Raw genomic sequence first — 18,325 nt, 5'->3', positions numbered from 1 at the left:
ACGTCAAAAGCTCTCTTTTTTCTCATGAGTTCAAGCCAAACTCCTCAGTTAAGGACAGGCCAGTCTTCTTCCCTGCCAGCTTGTCTTTCGGCATATGGGGACTCTCCCTCGCACATGGGGGAATCTTCTGGTACCTTCGCACAGAAGAAAACCATGAAGCCCATATGCCAACCAAACCTTGCCACAGAAAATTAATATACACAGCTACAAGCTTACAAGCAAGAGGGCACAAAGACACCCACAGAGCACAATCAAGACCAAAGGCCAGGCCTAATGACAGGCTTAATGAGATGGCAGAGTGCAGCTGGGGCATCAAACACCATGGAAGGGGCAGTCGCTCACGCCTGTCACAGCTCCAAAGCCCAGCCCAGCCTGTCAGAGATGGCAGCAAATGGGATCCTCTCCTCACAACGCACCCGCAAACCACACGAGTGCCATGGGATGACCTCACTGACCACACTCCACCTCTCCTACGCTTTGGCCACGTCCTCTGCCCGCCCTGACACGCGCTAGGACGAGCCAGGATGCTGGTGGCTGTCCTGCTCACCTGGGCACACACCGCCTTGTATTCAGCCGCTGTCGACCAACATCCCCAGGTCCTTTACCACCTGGCAGCTTTCCAGCCACTCTTCCACAAGCCTGTAGCGTTCACGGGGCTGTGGTGACCCAAGCGCAGGACCTGACACTTGGCCTGGTTCAACCTCATGCAATTGCTCCCAGCCCATGGCTCCAGCCTGTCCAGGGCCTTCTGTAGAGCCTTCATAGCGCCAAGTGGGTCAACACGCCTGCCTAACTTGGTGTCATGTGCAAACGTACTGAGAGTGCACTCAATCTCCTTGTCCAGATGAAGGAGAAAGACATTAAACAGAACTGGTCCCAGTACTGAGCCCTGGGGAAACGCACTTGTGAGTGGCCACCAAATGGATTTACCTCCAGTACCACAACTCTTGGGGTTCAGCCGTCCAGACACTTTTTCAGTCTTCAAAGACTACAGTCGTCCAAGACATGAGCAGCCACTTTCTCTGGGACAAACAGTGTCAGCTTGTCGTCTACACCAGAACACTCTCTATGTAGCAGGAGTAATCTCCTTCACTAATAAAACCTTGAAACATCAACCCTGCACACCCAGCTCATAAGCAAGACACACACCAAGACACCCAGAGAGCACAACGAGCGTGGAAGGAAAGGCTTAGGGAGATGGAAGCAAGAAGGGCAGGGATCCTCCGCCATGGAAGAGGCAATTCCTCATGCCCAGCACAGCTCCAAAGCCCAGACCAGTCTGCCAGGGCTGTGAGGAAAAGGGACCCCCTCCACACAATGCAACCGCAAACCACACGAGTGCCATGGGATGACCTCACTGACGACACCCCACCTCTCCTACGCTTTGGCCGCATCCTCTGCCTGCCCTGAAATGCGCTTTCAACACCAAGTCTTCGGCCTCTAATGCTCACACTTCAAAGCTGCCGCCACGGACAAGTGGACACGTCCTCAAGACAAGGACAAGAAATTGGAGCATTGCGCAAGGAAAACACACCCTCCTCATTCCTGGCCAGGCTGTGGCATCCAACAGCTGCTGGCTGCAAAATGCCGTTATGCGCAAAGGCTGTCCCGCCCAGCCAGGACCAGCATAAAAGCCGGCCCAGCGCCTCTCTCCCTCACACGCTTCTCCTGACGCCTTCTCCTCCCTCCGCGCTCAACAAGGTGAGCCTCAGCCCCCTTCCCCTCCTTCTCCTGCCCCGCCTGGCCCCCCTCTTCCAGCACGCTCTGCCCCCAGCCTCAGCAGCCCTCACGCCTCCCGACCGCCACGCTCCCCACAGCCCCACACCAGCCTCCCCACTCCCTCGCCCTCCTGCAACACCGCTCCTCGCACCCCCACGCCCCTGCGCTTGCTCAACAGCCTCTCGTCCCTTCCAGGGCCCCTCCGCACCACACACATGGCCTGCTACGACGCCTACCGCCCCTGCGGACCCACCCCGCTGGCCAACAGCTGCAACGAGCCCTGTGCCCTGCAGTGCCAGGACTCCCGCGTCGTCATCCAGCCTCCCGCCGTGCTGGTCACCCTGCCAGGACCCATCCTCACCTCCCACCCCCAGAGCACCGCTGTCGGATCCTCCTCATCGGCTGCCGTGGGCAACGAACTTGGTGCCCAGGGAGTTGCCATCAACTCCGGCGCCTTCGGCTATGGCTACGGCTTCGGAGGCCTGGGCTCCTGCGGCGGCAGAAGGGGCGGCTACATCTGCTAAGGGCTGTCACCACCACCCCTGACGCACACCACCTACCCCATTGAAGCTGCGGCATGGATTGTGGACTCACCACTGGACCCTTCTTGGCACGGGGACCTGCTAGCCATGCCTCCTCCTCTCAAGACACCAAGCATGGAAGCAGGGAAGGCGCCAGCCTCAGCTGCCTGCAAACATTACCCTTGGACCTTCTCCTCTTCTTCCACATCTTTCTTTGAGCTTCAACTTGCTCTCTTCCACTTGGTACTCCAGCCTCTTCCTTTTTTTTCCCTCAATAAAGTTCTCTTGCATCCCAGTCTGAGATGTCTCCTCTTGCTTTCTTCTTCCATGGCTTGTCCAGTCTCACCTGGCACAAAGCCAGGGCTCAAGGAGCCATCATGGTGGGTGGAAAAGAGCTACAAGACGTCTATTAGGAAATACGTCATCAGGAACACCACCCACATGCACCTGGTGGGCTGCCTGGCTGTCACACAAACCCTTCACTTGCCCAAGGAAAAGGCTTGGGCGCGCTCATGCACTTCTACCCTGGCCTCTCATCCAGTCTCCCCATGGCAGCACGTACTTGTCCAAATCACTTCCCCAGCACCACTCGCTGCCCATCACAGCAAACAGAATCATTGACTGCACAAGGAGCCTCTGGACATCATCTCGTTCAACCCAACCTGCTCAAGCATCAGCAGCTCAAGCGGGCTGTCCATGCAGTTTCCAAACAGATGTTCAGTATCTCCAAGGACAGAGACTCCAGTATCTCTCTGCGCAAGCGGTTCCACTTTTTGAGCATCCTCTCACTGAAAAAGTGTTGCCTTGTCCTCCAAGGAAATGGCACGGCTTCTCAACTCTCCCCATTCACCCTTGGCCTGGCCGTGGGCACCTATGACAAGAGTCTCATTCCCTTCTCCTTGTTCCCTTTCACTTGAGTATTTAGACACACTGATGACATCTCCTTGTGCTGCCTTGTCTCCTGTCTTTAAAACCCTCCCAGCTCTCTCACCTTCAGCTCATACGAAGGATGTTCCAGTACCTTTGGCATTTCAGTGGTCCCGCACTACTCTCCCTCCACTAAGAGCATTTCCTTGTAACACTGGGGGAGCTCTTACCTTGACACAAGACGAAACAAGGGGCCTCATCAACACTGAAAGACAGCATGACCACCTTGAAACCCACTGGCAATGCTCATCCCAAAGCTGCCCTGGAGAATCTCGGCCTCTTTTCACACAAGGCTGCATTGTTGCCTCCTTGTCGGCTTTTCCTCCACCAGCACCACAAAGTCGTGCGCAGAAAGCTGCTTTCCAGCCTGTCAAACCCCAGCATGTCCTGAGGCCCTGTGCTAGGGAATCACATTGATTGGAAAAGACGTAGAGGATCATGGAGTCTTTACCGGTAACCCCACACTATCAAGCCCACCTCTAAATCATGGCCCTAGTGATACAGAGAATTGACTAACTAACACTTAACTAATTAATATTTAGAGGACTAACACTTCAGGAGCTAACGCTTAGAGAGCAAACCCTTAACCCACAACGCTTAGAACCCTTAACCCATATTACGATTGCCTAGCTTTGCTTAGCCTTGTGTAAGAGAAACAAAAGTTTATTGATGACTTTACAGGCCTTGCACAGAGACAAAATCTTGGGTGCATCCTTGGTGCATCCTTGGTTGAATTAGATAACCGAAACCTGGGCACAGGACAGGAGATACGCCAGTTCTAACCAACTCAGCAGTCTGAGTCCCAGCCAACTCAGCACACCAGGCCAGAGGTGAACGTGTACAGAGAAGACGACCCCGGTCCACGATCACTGCGCAGGCTCAGCCAGGAGGGATCAAAGGTGGAGACTATGGAAATGATTTCCCGGAACTCATTGTAATAAGAACCGCCTTCTCGGGGACAGGTTATGAATATGTATAGGCGCTCCTAGAACTTTCATGAATATGTAACACTTCGCAGTATTTAACTAAGCTCACGGCTACTGGAAAGTTGCACGTGTCTTTGGTGAAAATTATTTCCGCGTGTGTACAGCACCGAAACAAACATACCTGCTTTACAATCTTACAGGTTGTAAGGTTACTTTCCACGCGTCACTAGGAACCTCAACTACGCATCTTTGCAACACCTCCAGGGATGGTCACTCCACCACTGCCTTGCGCAGCCTGTTCCAATACCCGACAACACTTCCTGGAAAAAAATTTTTCCTAATATCCAATCTAGACCTCCCATGGCACAACTTGAGGCCATTTCTACTTGTTCTGTCACTTGGTACTTGGGAAAAGAGACTGAATCCCTTCCTCACTACAACCTCTTTTTCAGCAGTTGCAGAGAGCAAAACATCTCCCTTTGCTGCAAAAACATATACCAAAAAGTTTGTATTGTCTTTTCTAGCAGGAGCTGGATTAAGTTCTAGTTGGGCTTTAGCCTTTGTAATTTTCCCCCTGCATAAACTCAAAACATCCTGGTGTTCCTCCTCAGTATCTTGCCTCTTCTTGCAGACGTCAAAAGCTCTCTTTTTTCTCATGAGTTCAAGCCAAACTCCTCAGTTAAGGACAGGCCAGTCTTCTTCCCTGCCAGCTTGTCTTTCAGCATATGGGGACTCTCCCTCGCACATGGGGGAATCTTCTGGTACCTTCTCACAGAAGAAAACCATGAAGCCCATATGCCAACCAAACCTTGCCACAGAAAATTAATATACACAGCTACAAGCTTACAAGCAAGAGGGCACAAAGACACCCACAGAGCACAATCAAGACCAAAGGCCAGGCCTAATGACAGGCTTAATGAGATGGCAGAGTGCAGCTGGGGCATCAAACACCATGGAAGGGGCAGTCGCTCACGCCTGTCACAGCTCCAAAGCCGAGCCCAGCCTGTCAGAGGTGGCAGCAAATGGGGCCCTCTCCTCACAACGCACCTGCAAACCACACGAGTGCCATGGGATGACCTCACTGACCACAGTCCACATCTCATACGCTTTGGCCACATCCTCTGCCCACCCTGACATGCGCTAGGACGAGCCAGGATGCTGGTGGCTGTCCTGCTCACCTGGGCACGCAGCGCCTCGTATTCAGCCACTGTCGACCAACATCCCCAGGTCCTTTACCACCTGGCAGCTTTCCAGCCACTCTTCCACAAACCTGTAGCGTTCATGGGGCTGTGCTGACCCAAGCGCAGGACCTGACACTTGGCCTGGTTCAACCTCATGCAATTGCTCCCAGCCCATGGATCCAGCCTGTCCAGGGCCTTCTGTAGAGCCTTCATAGCGCCAAGTGGGTCAACACGCCTGCCTAACTTGGTGTCGTGTGCAAACGTACTGAGAGTGCACTCAATCTCCTTGTCCAGATGAAGGAGAAAGACATTAAACAGAACTGGCCCCAGTACTGAGCCCTGGGGAAACGCACTTGTGAATGGCCACCAAATGGATTTACCTCCAGTACCACAACTCTTGGGGCTCAGCCGTCCAGACACTTTTTCAGTCTTCAAAGACTACAGTCGTCCAAGACATGAGCAGCCACTCTCTCTGGGACAAACAGTGTCAGCTTGTTGTCTACACCAGAACACTCTCTGTGTAGCAGGAGTAATCTCCTTCACTAATAAAACCTTGAAACATCAACCCTGCACACCCAGCTCATAAGCAAGACACACACCAAGACACCCAGAGAGCACAACGAGCGTGGAACGAAAGGCTTAGTGAGATGGAAGCAAGAAGGGCAGGGATCCTCCGCCATGGAAGAGGCAATTCCTCAGGCCCAGCACAGCTCCAAAGCCCAGACCAGTCTGCCAGGGCTGTGAGGAAAAGGGACCCCCTCCACACAATGCAACTGCAAACCACACAAGTGCCATGGGATGATCTCACTGACGACACCCCACCTCTCCTACGCTTTGGCCGCATCCTCTGCCTGCCCTGAAATGCGCTTTCAACACCAAGCCTTCGGCCTCTAATGCTCACACTTCAAAGCTGCCGCCACGGACAAGTGGACACGTCCTCAAGACAAGGACAAGAAATTGGAGCATTGCGCAAGGAAAACACACCCTCCTCATTCCTGGCCCGGCTGTGGCATCCAACAGCTGCTGGCTGCAAAATGCCGTCATGCGAAAAGGCTGTCCTGCCCAGCCAGGACCAGCATAAAAGCCGGCCCAGCGCCTCTCTCCCTCACACACTTCTCCTGACGCCTTCTCCTCCCTCCGCGCTCAACAAGGTGAGCCTCAGCCCCCTTCCCCTCCTTCTCCTGCCCCGCCTGGCCCCTCTCTTCCAGCACGCTCTGCCCCCAGCCTCAGCAGCCCTCACGCCTCCCCACCGCCACGCTCCCCACAGCCCCACACCAGCCTCCCCACTCCCTCGCCCTCCTGCAACACCGCTCCTCGCACCCCCACGCCCCGGCGCTTGCTCAACAGCCTCTCGTCCCTTCCAGGGCCCCTCCGCACCACACACATGGCCTGCTACGACGCCTACCGCCCCTGCGGACCCACCCCGCTGGCCAACAGCTGCAACGAGCCCTGTGCCCTGCAGTGCCAGGACTCCCGCGTCGTCATCCAGCCTCCCGCCGTGCTGGTCACCCTGCCAGGACCCATCCTCACCTCCCACCCCCAGAGCACCGCCGTCGGATCCTCCTCATCGGCTGCCGTGGGCAACGAACTTGGTGCCCAGGGAGTTGCCATCAACTCCGGCGCCTTCGGCTATGGCTACGGCTTCAGAGGCCTGGGCGGCTTCGGAGGCCTGGGTGGCTTTGGAGGCAGAAGGGGCGGCTACATCTGCTAAGGGCTGTCACCACCACCCCTGACGCACACCACCTACCGCATTGAAGCTGCGGCATGGATTGTGGACTCACCTCTGGACCCTTCTTGGCACGGGGACCTGCTGTCCATGGCTCCTCCTCTAAAGGAGCCAGGAAGATCTTGGTGCTCTGGCAACATCTAGGTCACAGAAGCAACCTCAGCTGATGGTCGCCCTACGTGCAGCTTATACTTGTCACCTTCTACTTGGCACTCCTGCCTTTGCACTCTTTTTTTTCCTCAATAAAGTTCTCTTGCATCCCAGCCTGACACGTCTCACTTTACTTTCTTCTCTCAAGGCTCTTCCAACCTCACCCAGCACAAAGCCAGGGCTCAGGAAGCAAACCGGATAGGGGGGGAAAAGGGCCACAAGACCTCTCCCAGGAAATATGGCACGACCTAGACCACCAAGAACACAGACCAGTATTCCGGAGCTCTTCCACAATATGACACAAGCCCACCACTGGATCAAAGAAAGACTTGGACACCAGAACACTCTCCTCAACATGCCTCTGATGAGACCTCCCAAGGCCAGCACACACTCGACTATCTTTCTTCCCCAGCGTGACTCCCCAGCTCTACCACAAGCACAATCACAGAATCATTAAGTATTTAGACTTTCCTCATGGGTGCACGGGTCCTGCCAAGGCTGTGGTCCAACACAGGCTTCCTACAGGGTCACGCCTCCTGTGGGTGCACCCACCTGCTCCAGCGTCAGGTCCTCCACGGGCTGCAGGTGCTTATCTCCTCCACTGTGGACATTTCCTCCACTGTGAACCTCCACGGGCTGCAGGGGGACAACCTGCTTCAGCCCAGTTCTTCACCACAGGCTGCAGGGCAATCTCTGCTCCACAACCTACAGCACCTCCTGCTCCTCCTTCTTCACTCACCTTGCTGTCTCTAGAGATTTGTCTCCCACCTTTATTCCCTCCTCTCTTCCAGTTACTATTCTGAAGTAGTTTTTGCCCCTTCATAAACATGTTTCCACAGAGGTGCTACCACCATTGCTCGCTGGCTCAGCTTTAGCCAGCAGTGGCTCTGCCTTGGAGCTGGCTGGCTAGTCTTGTAGAATCACGGAACTGGTTGGCTTACGAAAGAATTTTCAGATCACCAAGTCCTGCTGTTAACCTAACAATACCAAGTCTACCACACACCCGTGTCGTCAAGCACCACATCTACACAGTTTTACACACCTCCAGAGATGGTGACTCCACCACTGCCCTGGGCAGCCTGTTCCAATGCCCCAAAACCCTTTAGGGGAAGGCATTTTCCCTAATAGCCGCACTAAACCTCCCCTGGGCCAACTTCAAGCCGCTTTCTCCAGTTCTGTCACTTCCGACAAGAGACCAACACCCTCCGCTCTACGACCTCCTTTCAGGTAGTTGCACAGAGCAAGAAGGTCTCCCCTCAGCCTCCTGTTCTCCAAACTGAATCTCCCAAGGCCCTCTGCTGCTCCCCATCCCACTTGTGCTACAGACCCTTCACCAGATTCATTGCCCTTTTCTGAACTCGCTCCAGCACCTCAAGGTCTTTCTTGTCATCAAGGGCCCAAAACTGAACCCCGCATTCTAGCTGCAGCCTCAGCAGCACCACATACAGGGGGATGGCCACTGCCCTGCTCCTGCTGGCCACACTACTGATGACACAGGCCAGAATGCTGGTGGCCTTCCTGGCCACCTGGGCACACGCTGGCTCATGTTCTGCCAGCGGCTCACCAGTAGCCCAGGTCCTTTTCCAACAGGTAGCTTTACAGCCTCTCTTTCACCAAGCTTCTAGTGTTCCACGGGCTGGTACTGATGCAAGTGCAGAACACAAAACTTGGCCTTGTTGAACCTCATACAATCGTCATTTTTGCTCGATCTAGGCTGTCCACCTCCTTCTCTAGAGCATTCTTACTGTCCAGCAGATCAACATTCCTGCCCAACTTGATGTCATCTGCAAACTTACCGAGGGGGCACTCCACGCCCTTGTCCAGATCATGGAGAAAGATCTTAAACAGAACTGGCCTCAGTACTGAGCCCTGGGGAACATCTCTTGTGAGCGCCCACCAACTGGATTTAACTCCAGTCACCGCAACTCTTTGCGCCCACCCATCCAGCCAGTGTTTTAGCCAGCGAAGGCTATGCCCGTCTAAGCCATGAGCAGCCGCTTTCTCCAGGAGAAATGATGTCAAAGACTTTACCAAAATCTTACTCCACAGCATCCACAGCCTTGCCCTCATCCACTAAAGCAGGTCACCTTGTCATAGCAGGAGATCAGGTTGCTCGAGCAGGACCTGCCTTTCATAAACCCATGCTGACTATGTCTGATGACCTGCTGGTCCTGTACCTGCCATATGATGGCACTCGGGTTGATCTGTTCCATGACCTTACCAAGCAACAAGGTCAGACCGACACATCCGTAATTCCCCGCATCCTCTTTTGGACCCTTCTCCTAGATAGGTGTCGTATTTGCTAACTTCCAGTCAGTGAGCACCTCCTTGGCGAGTCAGGTCTGCTGATACATGATGGAAAGTGGCTTGGGGAGCACCTCCGCCAGCTCTCTCACAACTCCTGGGGAAAACCTATCTAGCCCCATACACCTGGGTGTATCAAAGTGGTGTAGCAGCTCACCAACCATTTCCCCTTCGATTCCTGGGGCTTCGTTCTATGCCCCATCACTGTCTTCCAGCTCAGGGAGCTGGCTACACAGGGAACAACTGGTTTTACAATTAGCCACTGAGGCAAAGAAGGCATTAAGGCCTTTTCCACATCCATTGTAAATGTCTTGCTCCCTGAATCCACTACAAGTTGGAGATTCTCCTTAGCTTCCTTTTCCTGCAAAAACATATACCAAAAAGTTTGTATTGTCTTTTCTGGCAGGAGCTGGATTAAGTTCTAGTTGGGCTTTAGCCCTTGTAATTTTCCCCCTGCATAAAACTCAAAACATCCTCGTGCACCTCCTCAGTATCTTGCCTCTTCTTGCAGACGTCAAAAGCTCTCTTTTTTCTCATGAGTTCAAGCCAAACTCCTCAGTTAAGGACAGGCCAGTCTTCTTCCCTGCCAGCTTGTCTTTCGGCATATGGGGACTCTCCCTCGCACATGGGGGAATCTTCTGGTACCTTCTCACAGAAGAAAACCATGAAGCCCATATGCCAACCAAACCTTGCCACAGAAAATTAATATACACAGCTACAAGCTTACAAGCAAGAGGGCACAAAGACACCCACAGAGCACAATCAAGACCAAAGGCCAGGCCTAATGACAGGCTTAATGAGATGGCAGAGTGCAGCTGGGGCATCAAACACCATGGAAGGGGCAGTCGCTCACGCCTGTCACAGCTCCAAAGCCCAGCCCAGCCTGTCAGAGATGGCAGCAAATGGGGCCCTCTCCTCACAACGCACCCGCAAACCACACGAGTGCCATGGGATGACCTCACTGACCACACTCCACCTCTCCTACGCTTTGGCCACGTCCTCTGCCCGCCCTGACACGCGCTAGGACGAGCCAGGATGCTGGTGGCTGTCCTGCTCACCTGGGCACACAGCGCCTCATATTCAGCCACTGTCGACCAACATCCCCAGGTCCTTTACCACCTGGCAGCTTTCCAGCCACTCTTCCACAAACCTGTAGCGTTCACGGGGCTGTGGTGACCCAAGCACAGGACCCGACTCTTGGCCTGGTTCAACCTCATGCAATTGCTCCCAGCCCATGGCTCCAGCCTGTCCAGGGCCTTCTGTAGAGCCTTCACAGCGCCTAGTGGGTCAACACGCCTGCCTAACTTGGTGTCATGTGCAAACGTACTGAGAGTGCACTCAATCTCCTTGTCCAGATGAAGGAGAAAGACATTAAACAGAACTGGCCCCAGTACTGAGCCCTGGGGAAACGCACTTGTGAATGGCCACCAAATGGATTTACCTCCAGTACCACAACTCTTGGGCTTCAGCCGTCCAGACACTTTTTCAGTCTTCAAAGACTACAGTCGTCCAAGACGTGAGCAGCCACTTTCTCTGGGACAAACAGTGTCAGCTTGTCGTCTACACCAGAACACTCTCTATGTAGCAGGAGTAATCTCCTTCACTAATAAATCCTTGAAACATCAACCCTGCACACCCAGCTCATAAGCAAGACACACACCAAGACACCCAGAGAGCACAACGAGCGTGGAACGAAAGGCTTAGTGAGATGGAAGCAAGAAGGGCAGGGATCCTCCGCCATGGAAGAGGCAATTCCTCAGGCCCAGCACAGCTCCAAAGCCCAGACCAGTCTGCCAGGGCTGTGAGGAAAAGGGACCCCCTCCACACAATGCAACCACAAACCACACGAGTGCCATGGGATGACCTCACTGACGACACCCCACCTCTCCTACGCTTTGGCCGCATCCTCTGCCTGCCCTGAAATGCGCTTTCAACACCAAGTCTTCGGCCTCTAATGCTCACACTTCAAAGCTGCCGCTATGGACAAGTGGACACGTCCTCAAGACAAGGACAAGAAATTGGAGCATTGCGCAAGGAAAACACACCCTCCTCATTCCTGGCCCGGCTGTGGCATCCAACAGCTGCTGGCTGCAAAATGCCGTCATGCGCAAAGGCTGTCCCGCCCAGCCAGGACCAGCATAAAAGCCGGCCCAGCGCCTCTCTCCCTCACACACTTCTCCTGACGCCTTCTCCTCCCTCCGCGCTCAACAAGGTGAGCCTCAGCCCCCTTCCCCTCCTTCTCCTGCCCCGCCTGGCCCCTCTCTTCCAGCACGCTCTGCCCCCAGCCTCAGCAGCCCTCACGCCTCCCCACCGCCACGCTCCCCACAGCCCCACACCAGCCTCCCCACTCCCTCGCCCTCCTGCAACACCGCTCCTCGCACCCCCACGCCCCTGCGCTTGCTCAACAGCCTCTCGTCCCTTCCAGGGCTCCTCCGCACCACACACATGGCCTGCTACGACGCCTACCGCCCCTGCGGACCCACCCCGCTGGCCAACAGCTGCAACGAGCCCTGTGCCCTGCAGTGCCAGGACTCCCGCGTCGTCATCCAGCCTCCCGCCGTGCTGGTCACCCTGCCAGGACCCATCCTCACCTCCCACCCCCAGAGCACCGCCGTCGGATCCTCCTCATCGGCTGCCGTGGGCAACGAACTTGGTGCCCAGGGAGTTGCCATCAACTCCGGCGCCTTCGGCTACGGCTACGGCTTCAGAGGCCTGGGCGGCTTCGGAGGCCTGGGTGGCTTCGGAGGCCTGGGCTCCTGCGGCGGCAGAAGGGGCGGCTACATCTGCTAAGGGCTGTCACCACCACCCCTGACGCACACCACCTACCGCATCGAAGCTGCGGCATGGATTGTGGACTCACCTCTGGACCCTTCTTGGCACGGGGACCTGCTGTCCATGGCTCCTCCTCTAAAGGAGCCAGGAAGATCTTGGTGCTCTGGCAACATCTAGGTCACAGAAGCAACCTCAGCTGATGGTCGCCCTACGTGCAGCTTATACTTGTCACCTTCTACTTGGCGCTCCTGCCTTTGCACTCTTTTTTTTCCTCAATAAAGTTCTCTTGCATCCCAGCCTGACACGTCTCACTTTACTTTCTTCTCTCAAGGCTCTTCCAGCCTCACCCAGCACAAAGCCAGGGCTCAGGAAGCAAACCGGATAGGGGGGAAAAGGGCCACAAGACCTCTCCCAGGAAATATGGCACCACCTAGACCACCAAGAACACAGACCAGTATTCCGGAGCTCTTCCACAATATGACGCAAGCCCATCACTGGATCAAAGAAAGACTTGGACACCAGAACACTCTCCTCAACATGCCTCTGATGAGACCTCCCAAGGCCAGCACACACTTGACTATCTTTCTTCCCCAGCGTGACTCCACAGCTCTACCACAAGCACAATCACAGAATCATTAAGTATTTAGACTTTCCTCATGGGTGCACAGGTCCTGCCAAGGCTGTGGTCCAACACAGGCTTCCTACAGGGTCACGCCTCCTGTGGGTGCACCCACCTGCTCCAGCGTCAGGTCCTCCACGGGCTGCAGGTGCTTATCTCCTCCACTGTGGACATTTCCTCCACTGTGAACCTCCACGGGCTGCAGGGGGACAACCTGCTTCAGCCCAGTTCTTCACCACAGGCTGCAGGGCAATCTCTGCTCCACAACCTACAGCACCTCCTGCTCCTCCTTCTTCACTCACCTTGCTGTCTCTAGAGATTTGTCTCCCACCTTTATTCCCTCCTCTCTTCCAGTTACTATTCTGAAGTAGTTTTTGCCCCTTCATAAACATGTTTCCACAGAGGTGCTACCACCATTGCTCGCTGGCTCAGCTTTAGCCAGCAGTGGCTCTGCCTTGGAGCTGGCTGGCTAGTCTTGTAGAATCACGGAACTGGTTGGCTTACGAAAGAATTTTCAGATCACCAAGTCCTGCTGTTAACCTAACAATACCAAGTCTACCACACACCCGTGTCGTCAAGCACCACATCTACACAGTTTTACACACTTCCAGAGATGGTGACTCCACCACTGCCCTGGGCAGCCTGTTCCAATGCCCCAAAACCCTTTAGGGGAAGGCATTTTCCCTAATAGCCGCACTAAACCTCCCCTGGGCCAACTTCAAGCCGCTTTCTCCAGTTCTGTCACTTCCGACAAGAGACCAACACCCTCCGCTCTACGACCTCCTTTCAGGTAGTTGCACAGAGCAAGAAGGTCACCCCTCAGCCTCCTGTTCTCCAAACTGAATCTCCCAAGGCCCTCTGCTGCTCCCCATCCCACTTGTGCTACAGACCCTTCACCAGATTCATTGCCCTTTTCTGAACTCGCTCCAGCACCTCAAGGTCTTTCTTGTCATCAAGGGCCCAAAACTGAACCCCGCATTCTAGCTGCAGCCTCAGCAGCACCACATACAGGGGGATGGTCACTGCCCTGCTCCTGCTGGCCACACTACTGATGACACAGGCCAGAATGCTGGTGGCCTTCCTGGCCACCTGGGCACACGCTGGCTCATGTTCTGCCAGCGGCTCACCAGTAGCCCAGGTCCTTTTCCAACAGGTAGCTTTACAGCCTCTCTTTCACCAAGCTTCTAGTGTTCCACGGGCTGGTACTGATGCAAGTGCAGAACACAAAACTTGGCCTTGTTGAACCTCATACAATTGTCATTTTTGCTCGATCTAGGCTGTCCACATCCTTCTCTAGAGCATTCTTATTGTCCAGCAGATCAACATTCCTGCCCAACTTGATGTCATCTGCAAACTTACCGAGGGGGCACTCCACGCCCTTGTCCAGATCATGGAGAAAGATCTTAAACAGAACTGGCCTCAGTACTGAGCCCTGGGGAACACCTCTTGTGAGTGCCCACCAACTGGATTTAACTCCAGTCACCGCAACTCTTTGCGCCCACCCATCCAGCCAGTGTTTTAGCCAGCGAAGGCTATGCCCGTCTAAGCCATGAGCAGCCACTTTCTCCAGGAGAAATGATGTCAAAGACTTTACCAAAATCTTACTCCACAGCATCCACAGCCTTGCCCTCATCCACTAAAGCAGGTCACCTTGTCATAGCAGGAGATCAGGTTGCTCGAGCAGGACCTGCCTTTCATAAACCCACGCTGACTACGTCTGATGACCTGCTGGTCCTGTACCTGCCATATGATGGCACTCGGGTTGATCTGTTCCATGACCTTACCAAGCAACAAGGTCAGACTGACACATCTGTAATTCCCCGCTTCCTCTTTTGGACCCTTCTCCTAGATAGGTGTCATATTTGCTAACTTCCAGTCAGTGAGCACCTCCTCGGCGAGTCAGGTCTGCTGATACATGATGGAGAGTGGCTTGGGGAGCACCTCCGCCAGCTCTCTCACAGCTCCTGGGGAAAACCTATCTAGCCCCATACACCTGGGTGTATCAAAGTGGTGTAGCAGCTCACCAACCATTTCCCCTTCGATTCCTGGGGCTTCGTTCTATGCCCCATCACTGTCTTCCAGCTCAGGGAGCTGGCTACACAGAGAACAACTGGTTTTACAATTAGCCACTGAGGCAAAGAGGCATTAAGGCCTTTTCCACATCCATTGTAAATGTCTTGCTCCCTGAATCCACTACAAGTTGGAGATTCTCCTTAGCTTCCTTTTCCTGCAAAAACATATACCAAAAAGGTTGTATTGTCTTTTCTGGCAGGAGCTGGATTAAGTTCTAGTTGGGCTTTAGCCCTTGTAATTTTCCCCCTGCATAAAACTCAAAACATCCTCGTGCTCCTCCTCAGTATCTTGCCTCTTCTTGCAGACGTCAAAAGCTCTCTTTTTTCTCATGAGTTCAAGCCAAACTCCTCAGTTAAGGACAGGCCAGTCTTCTTCTCTGCCAGCTTGTCTTTCGGCATATGGGGACTCTCCCTCGCACATGGGGGAATCTTCTGGTACCTTCTCACAGAAGAAAACCATGAAGCCCATATGCCAACCAAACCTTGCCACAGAAAATTAATATACACAGCTACAAGCTTACAAGCAAGAGGGCACAAAGACACCCACAGAGCACAATCAAGACCAAAGGCCAGGCCTAATGACAGGCTTAATGAGATGGCAGAGTGCAGCTGGGGCATCAAACACCATGGAAGGGGCAGTCGCTCACGCCTGTCACAGCTCCAAAGCCCAGCCCAGCCTGTCAGAGATGGCAGCAAATGGGGCCCTCTCCTCACAACGCACCCGCAAACCACACGAGTGCCATGGGATGACCTCACTGACCACACTCCACCTCTCCTACACTTTGGCCACGTCCTCTGCCCGCCCTGACACGCGCTAGGACGAGCCAGGATGCTGGTGGCTGTCCTGCTCACCTGGGCACACACCGCCTCATATTCAGCCACTGTCGACCAACATCCCCAGGACCTTTACCACCTGGCAGCTTTCCAGCCACTTTTCCACAAGCCTGTAGCGTTCACGGGGCTGTGGTGACCCAAGCGCAGGACCCGACTCTTGGCCTGGTTCAACCTCATGCAATTGCTCCCAGCCCACGGCTCCAGCCTGTCCAGGGCCTTCTGTAGAGCCTTCACAGCGCCTAGTGGGTCAACACGCCTGCCTAACTTGGTGTCATGTGCAAACGTACTGAGAGTGCACTCAATCTCCTTGTCCAGATGAAGGAGAAAGACATTAAACAGAACTGGCCCCAGTACTGAGCCCTGGGGAAACGCACTTGTGAATGGCCACCAAATGGATTTACCTCCAGTACCACAACTCTTGGGCTTCAGCCGTCCAGACACTTTTTCAGTCTTCAAAGACTACAGTCGTCCAAGACGTGAGCAGCCACTTTCTCTGGGACAAACAGTGTCAGCTTGTCGTCTACACCAGAACACTCTCTATGTAGCAGGAGTAATCTCCTTCACTAATAAAACCTTGAAACATCAACCCTGCACTCCCAGCTCATAAGCAAGACACACACCAAGACACCCAGAGAGCACAACGAGCGTGGAAGGAAAGGCTTAGCGAGATGGAAGCAAGAAGGGCAGGGATCCTCCGCCATGGAAGAGGCAATTCCTCAGGCCCAGCACAGCTCCAAAGCCCAGACCAGTCTGCCAGGGCTGTGAGGAAAAGGGACCCCCTCCACACAATGCAACCACAAACCACACGAGTGCCATGGGATGACCTCACTGACGACACCCCACCTCTCCTACGCTTTGGCCGCATCCTCTGCCTGCCCTGAAATGCGCTTTCAACACCAAGTCTTCGGCCTCTAATGCTCACACTTCAAAGCTGCCGCTACGGACAAGTGGACACGTCCTCAAGACAAGGACAAGAAATTGGAGCATTGCGCAAGGAAAACACACCCTCCTCATTCCTGGCCAGGCTGTGGCATCCAACAGCTGCTGGCTGCAAAATGCCGTCATGCGCAAAGGCTGTCCCGCCCAGCCAGGACCAGCATAAAAGCCGGCCCAGCGCCTCTCTCCCTCACACACTTCTCCTGACGCCTTCTCCTCCCTCTGTGCTCAACAAGGTGAGCCTCAGCCCCCTTCCCCTCCTTCTCCTGCCCCGCCTGGCCCCTCTCTTCCAGCACGCTCTGCCCCCAGCCTCAGCAGCCCTCACGCCTCCCCACTGCCACGCTCCCCACAGCCCCACACCAGCCTCCCCACTCCCTCGCCCTCCTGCAACACCGCTCCTCGCACCCCCACGCCCCTGCGCTTGCTCAACAGCCTCTCGTCCCTTCCAGGGCCCCTCCGCACCACACACATGGCCTGCTACGACGCCTACCGCCCCTGCGGACCCACCCCGCTGGCCAACAGCTGCAACGAGCCCTGTGCCCTGCAGTGCCAGGACTCCCGCGTCGTCATCCAGCCTCCCGCCGTGCTGGTCACCCTGCCAGGACCCATCCTCACCTCCCACCCCCAGAGCACCGCCGTCGGATCCTCCTCATCGGCTGCCGTGGGCAACGAACTTGGTGCCCAGGGAGTTGCCATCAACTCCGGCACCTTCGGCTACGGCTACGGCTTCAGAGGCCTGGGCGGCTTCGGAGGCCTGGGTGGCTTCGGAGGCCTGGGCTCCTGCGGCGGCAGAAGGGGCGGCTACATCTGCTAAGGGCTGTCACCACCACCCCTGACGCACACCACCTACCGCATCGAAGCTGCGGCATGGATTGTGGACTCACCTCTGGACCCTTCTTGGCACGGGGACCTGCTGTCCATGGCTCCTCCTCTAAAGGAGCCAGGAAGATCTTGGTGCTCTGGCAACATCTAGGTCACAGAAGCAACCTCAGCTGATGGTCGCCCTACGTGCAGCTTATACTTGTCACCTTCTACTTGGCGCTCCTGCCTTTGCACTCTTTTTTTTCCTCAATAAAGTTCTCTTGCATCCCAGCCTGACACGTCTCACTTTACTTTCTTCTCTCAAGGCTCTTCCAGCCTCACCCAGCACAAAGCCAGGGCTCAGGAAGCAAACCGGATAGGGGGGAAAAGGGCCACAAGACCTCTCCCAGGAAATATGGCACCACCTAGACCACCAAGAACACAGACCAGTATTCCGGAGCTCTTCCACAATATGACACAAGCCCATCACTGGATCAAAGAAAGACTTGGACACCAGAACACTCTCCTCAACATGCCTCTGATGAGACCTCCCAAGGCCAGCACACACTTGACTATCTTTCTTCCCCAGCGTGACTCCCCAGCTCTACCACAAGCACAATCACAGAATCATTAAGTATTTAGACTTTCCTCATGGGTGCACAGGTCCTGCCAAGGCTGTGGTCCAACACAGGCTTCCTACAGGGTCACGCCTCCTGTGGGTGCACCCACCTGCTCCAGCGTCAGGTCCTCCACGGGCTGCAGGTGCTTATCTCCTCCACTGTGGACATTTCCTCCACTGTGAACCTCCACGGGCTGCAGGGGGACAACCTGCTTCAG

The 18,325-nt window shown here is 54.9% G+C and overlaps 4 protein-coding genes across 4 annotated transcripts; all 4 read left to right on the top strand.

Moving 5' to 3' along the window:
• The first annotated feature begins 1,934 nt into the window (after positions 1 to 1,934).
• On the top strand, positions 1,935 to 2,243 carry LOC135986114 (feather keratin 1-like). The gene has a single exon (XM_065629923.1). The coding sequence runs from the start codon at positions 1,935 to 1,937 to the stop codon at positions 2,241 to 2,243; it is 309 nt and encodes a 102-aa protein (XP_065485995.1).
• Positions 2,244 to 6,658: 4,415 nt separating this feature from the next.
• LOC135986021 (feather beta keratin-like) lies at positions 6,659 to 6,985 on the top strand. The gene has a single exon (XM_065629764.1). It carries the CDS (start codon positions 6,659 to 6,661, stop codon positions 6,983 to 6,985), a length of 327 nt encoding a protein of 108 aa, XP_065485836.1.
• Positions 6,986 to 11,899: 4,914 nt separating this feature from the next.
• On the top strand, positions 11,900 to 12,244 carry LOC135985057 (feather beta keratin-like). Its single transcript, XM_065627976.1, has one exon. The coding sequence runs from the start codon at positions 11,900 to 11,902 to the stop codon at positions 12,242 to 12,244; it is 345 nt and encodes a 114-aa protein (XP_065484048.1).
• Positions 12,245 to 17,156: 4,912 nt separating this feature from the next.
• On the top strand, positions 17,157 to 17,501 carry LOC135985056 (feather beta keratin-like). The gene has a single exon (XM_065627975.1). It carries the CDS (start codon positions 17,157 to 17,159, stop codon positions 17,499 to 17,501), a length of 345 nt encoding a protein of 114 aa, XP_065484047.1.
• The last annotated feature ends 824 nt before the right edge of the window (positions 17,502 to 18,325 follow it).

The sequence above is a fragment of the Caloenas nicobarica genome, chromosome 2 (genome assembly GCF_036013445.1).
Source record: "Caloenas nicobarica isolate bCalNic1 chromosome 2, bCalNic1.hap1, whole genome shotgun sequence".
Lineage (NCBI taxonomy): Eukaryota > Metazoa > Chordata > Aves > Columbiformes > Columbidae > Caloenas > Caloenas nicobarica.
Note: the sequence above shows the minus strand (reverse complement) of the source record. Positions and strands in the feature narration are given on the sequence as shown.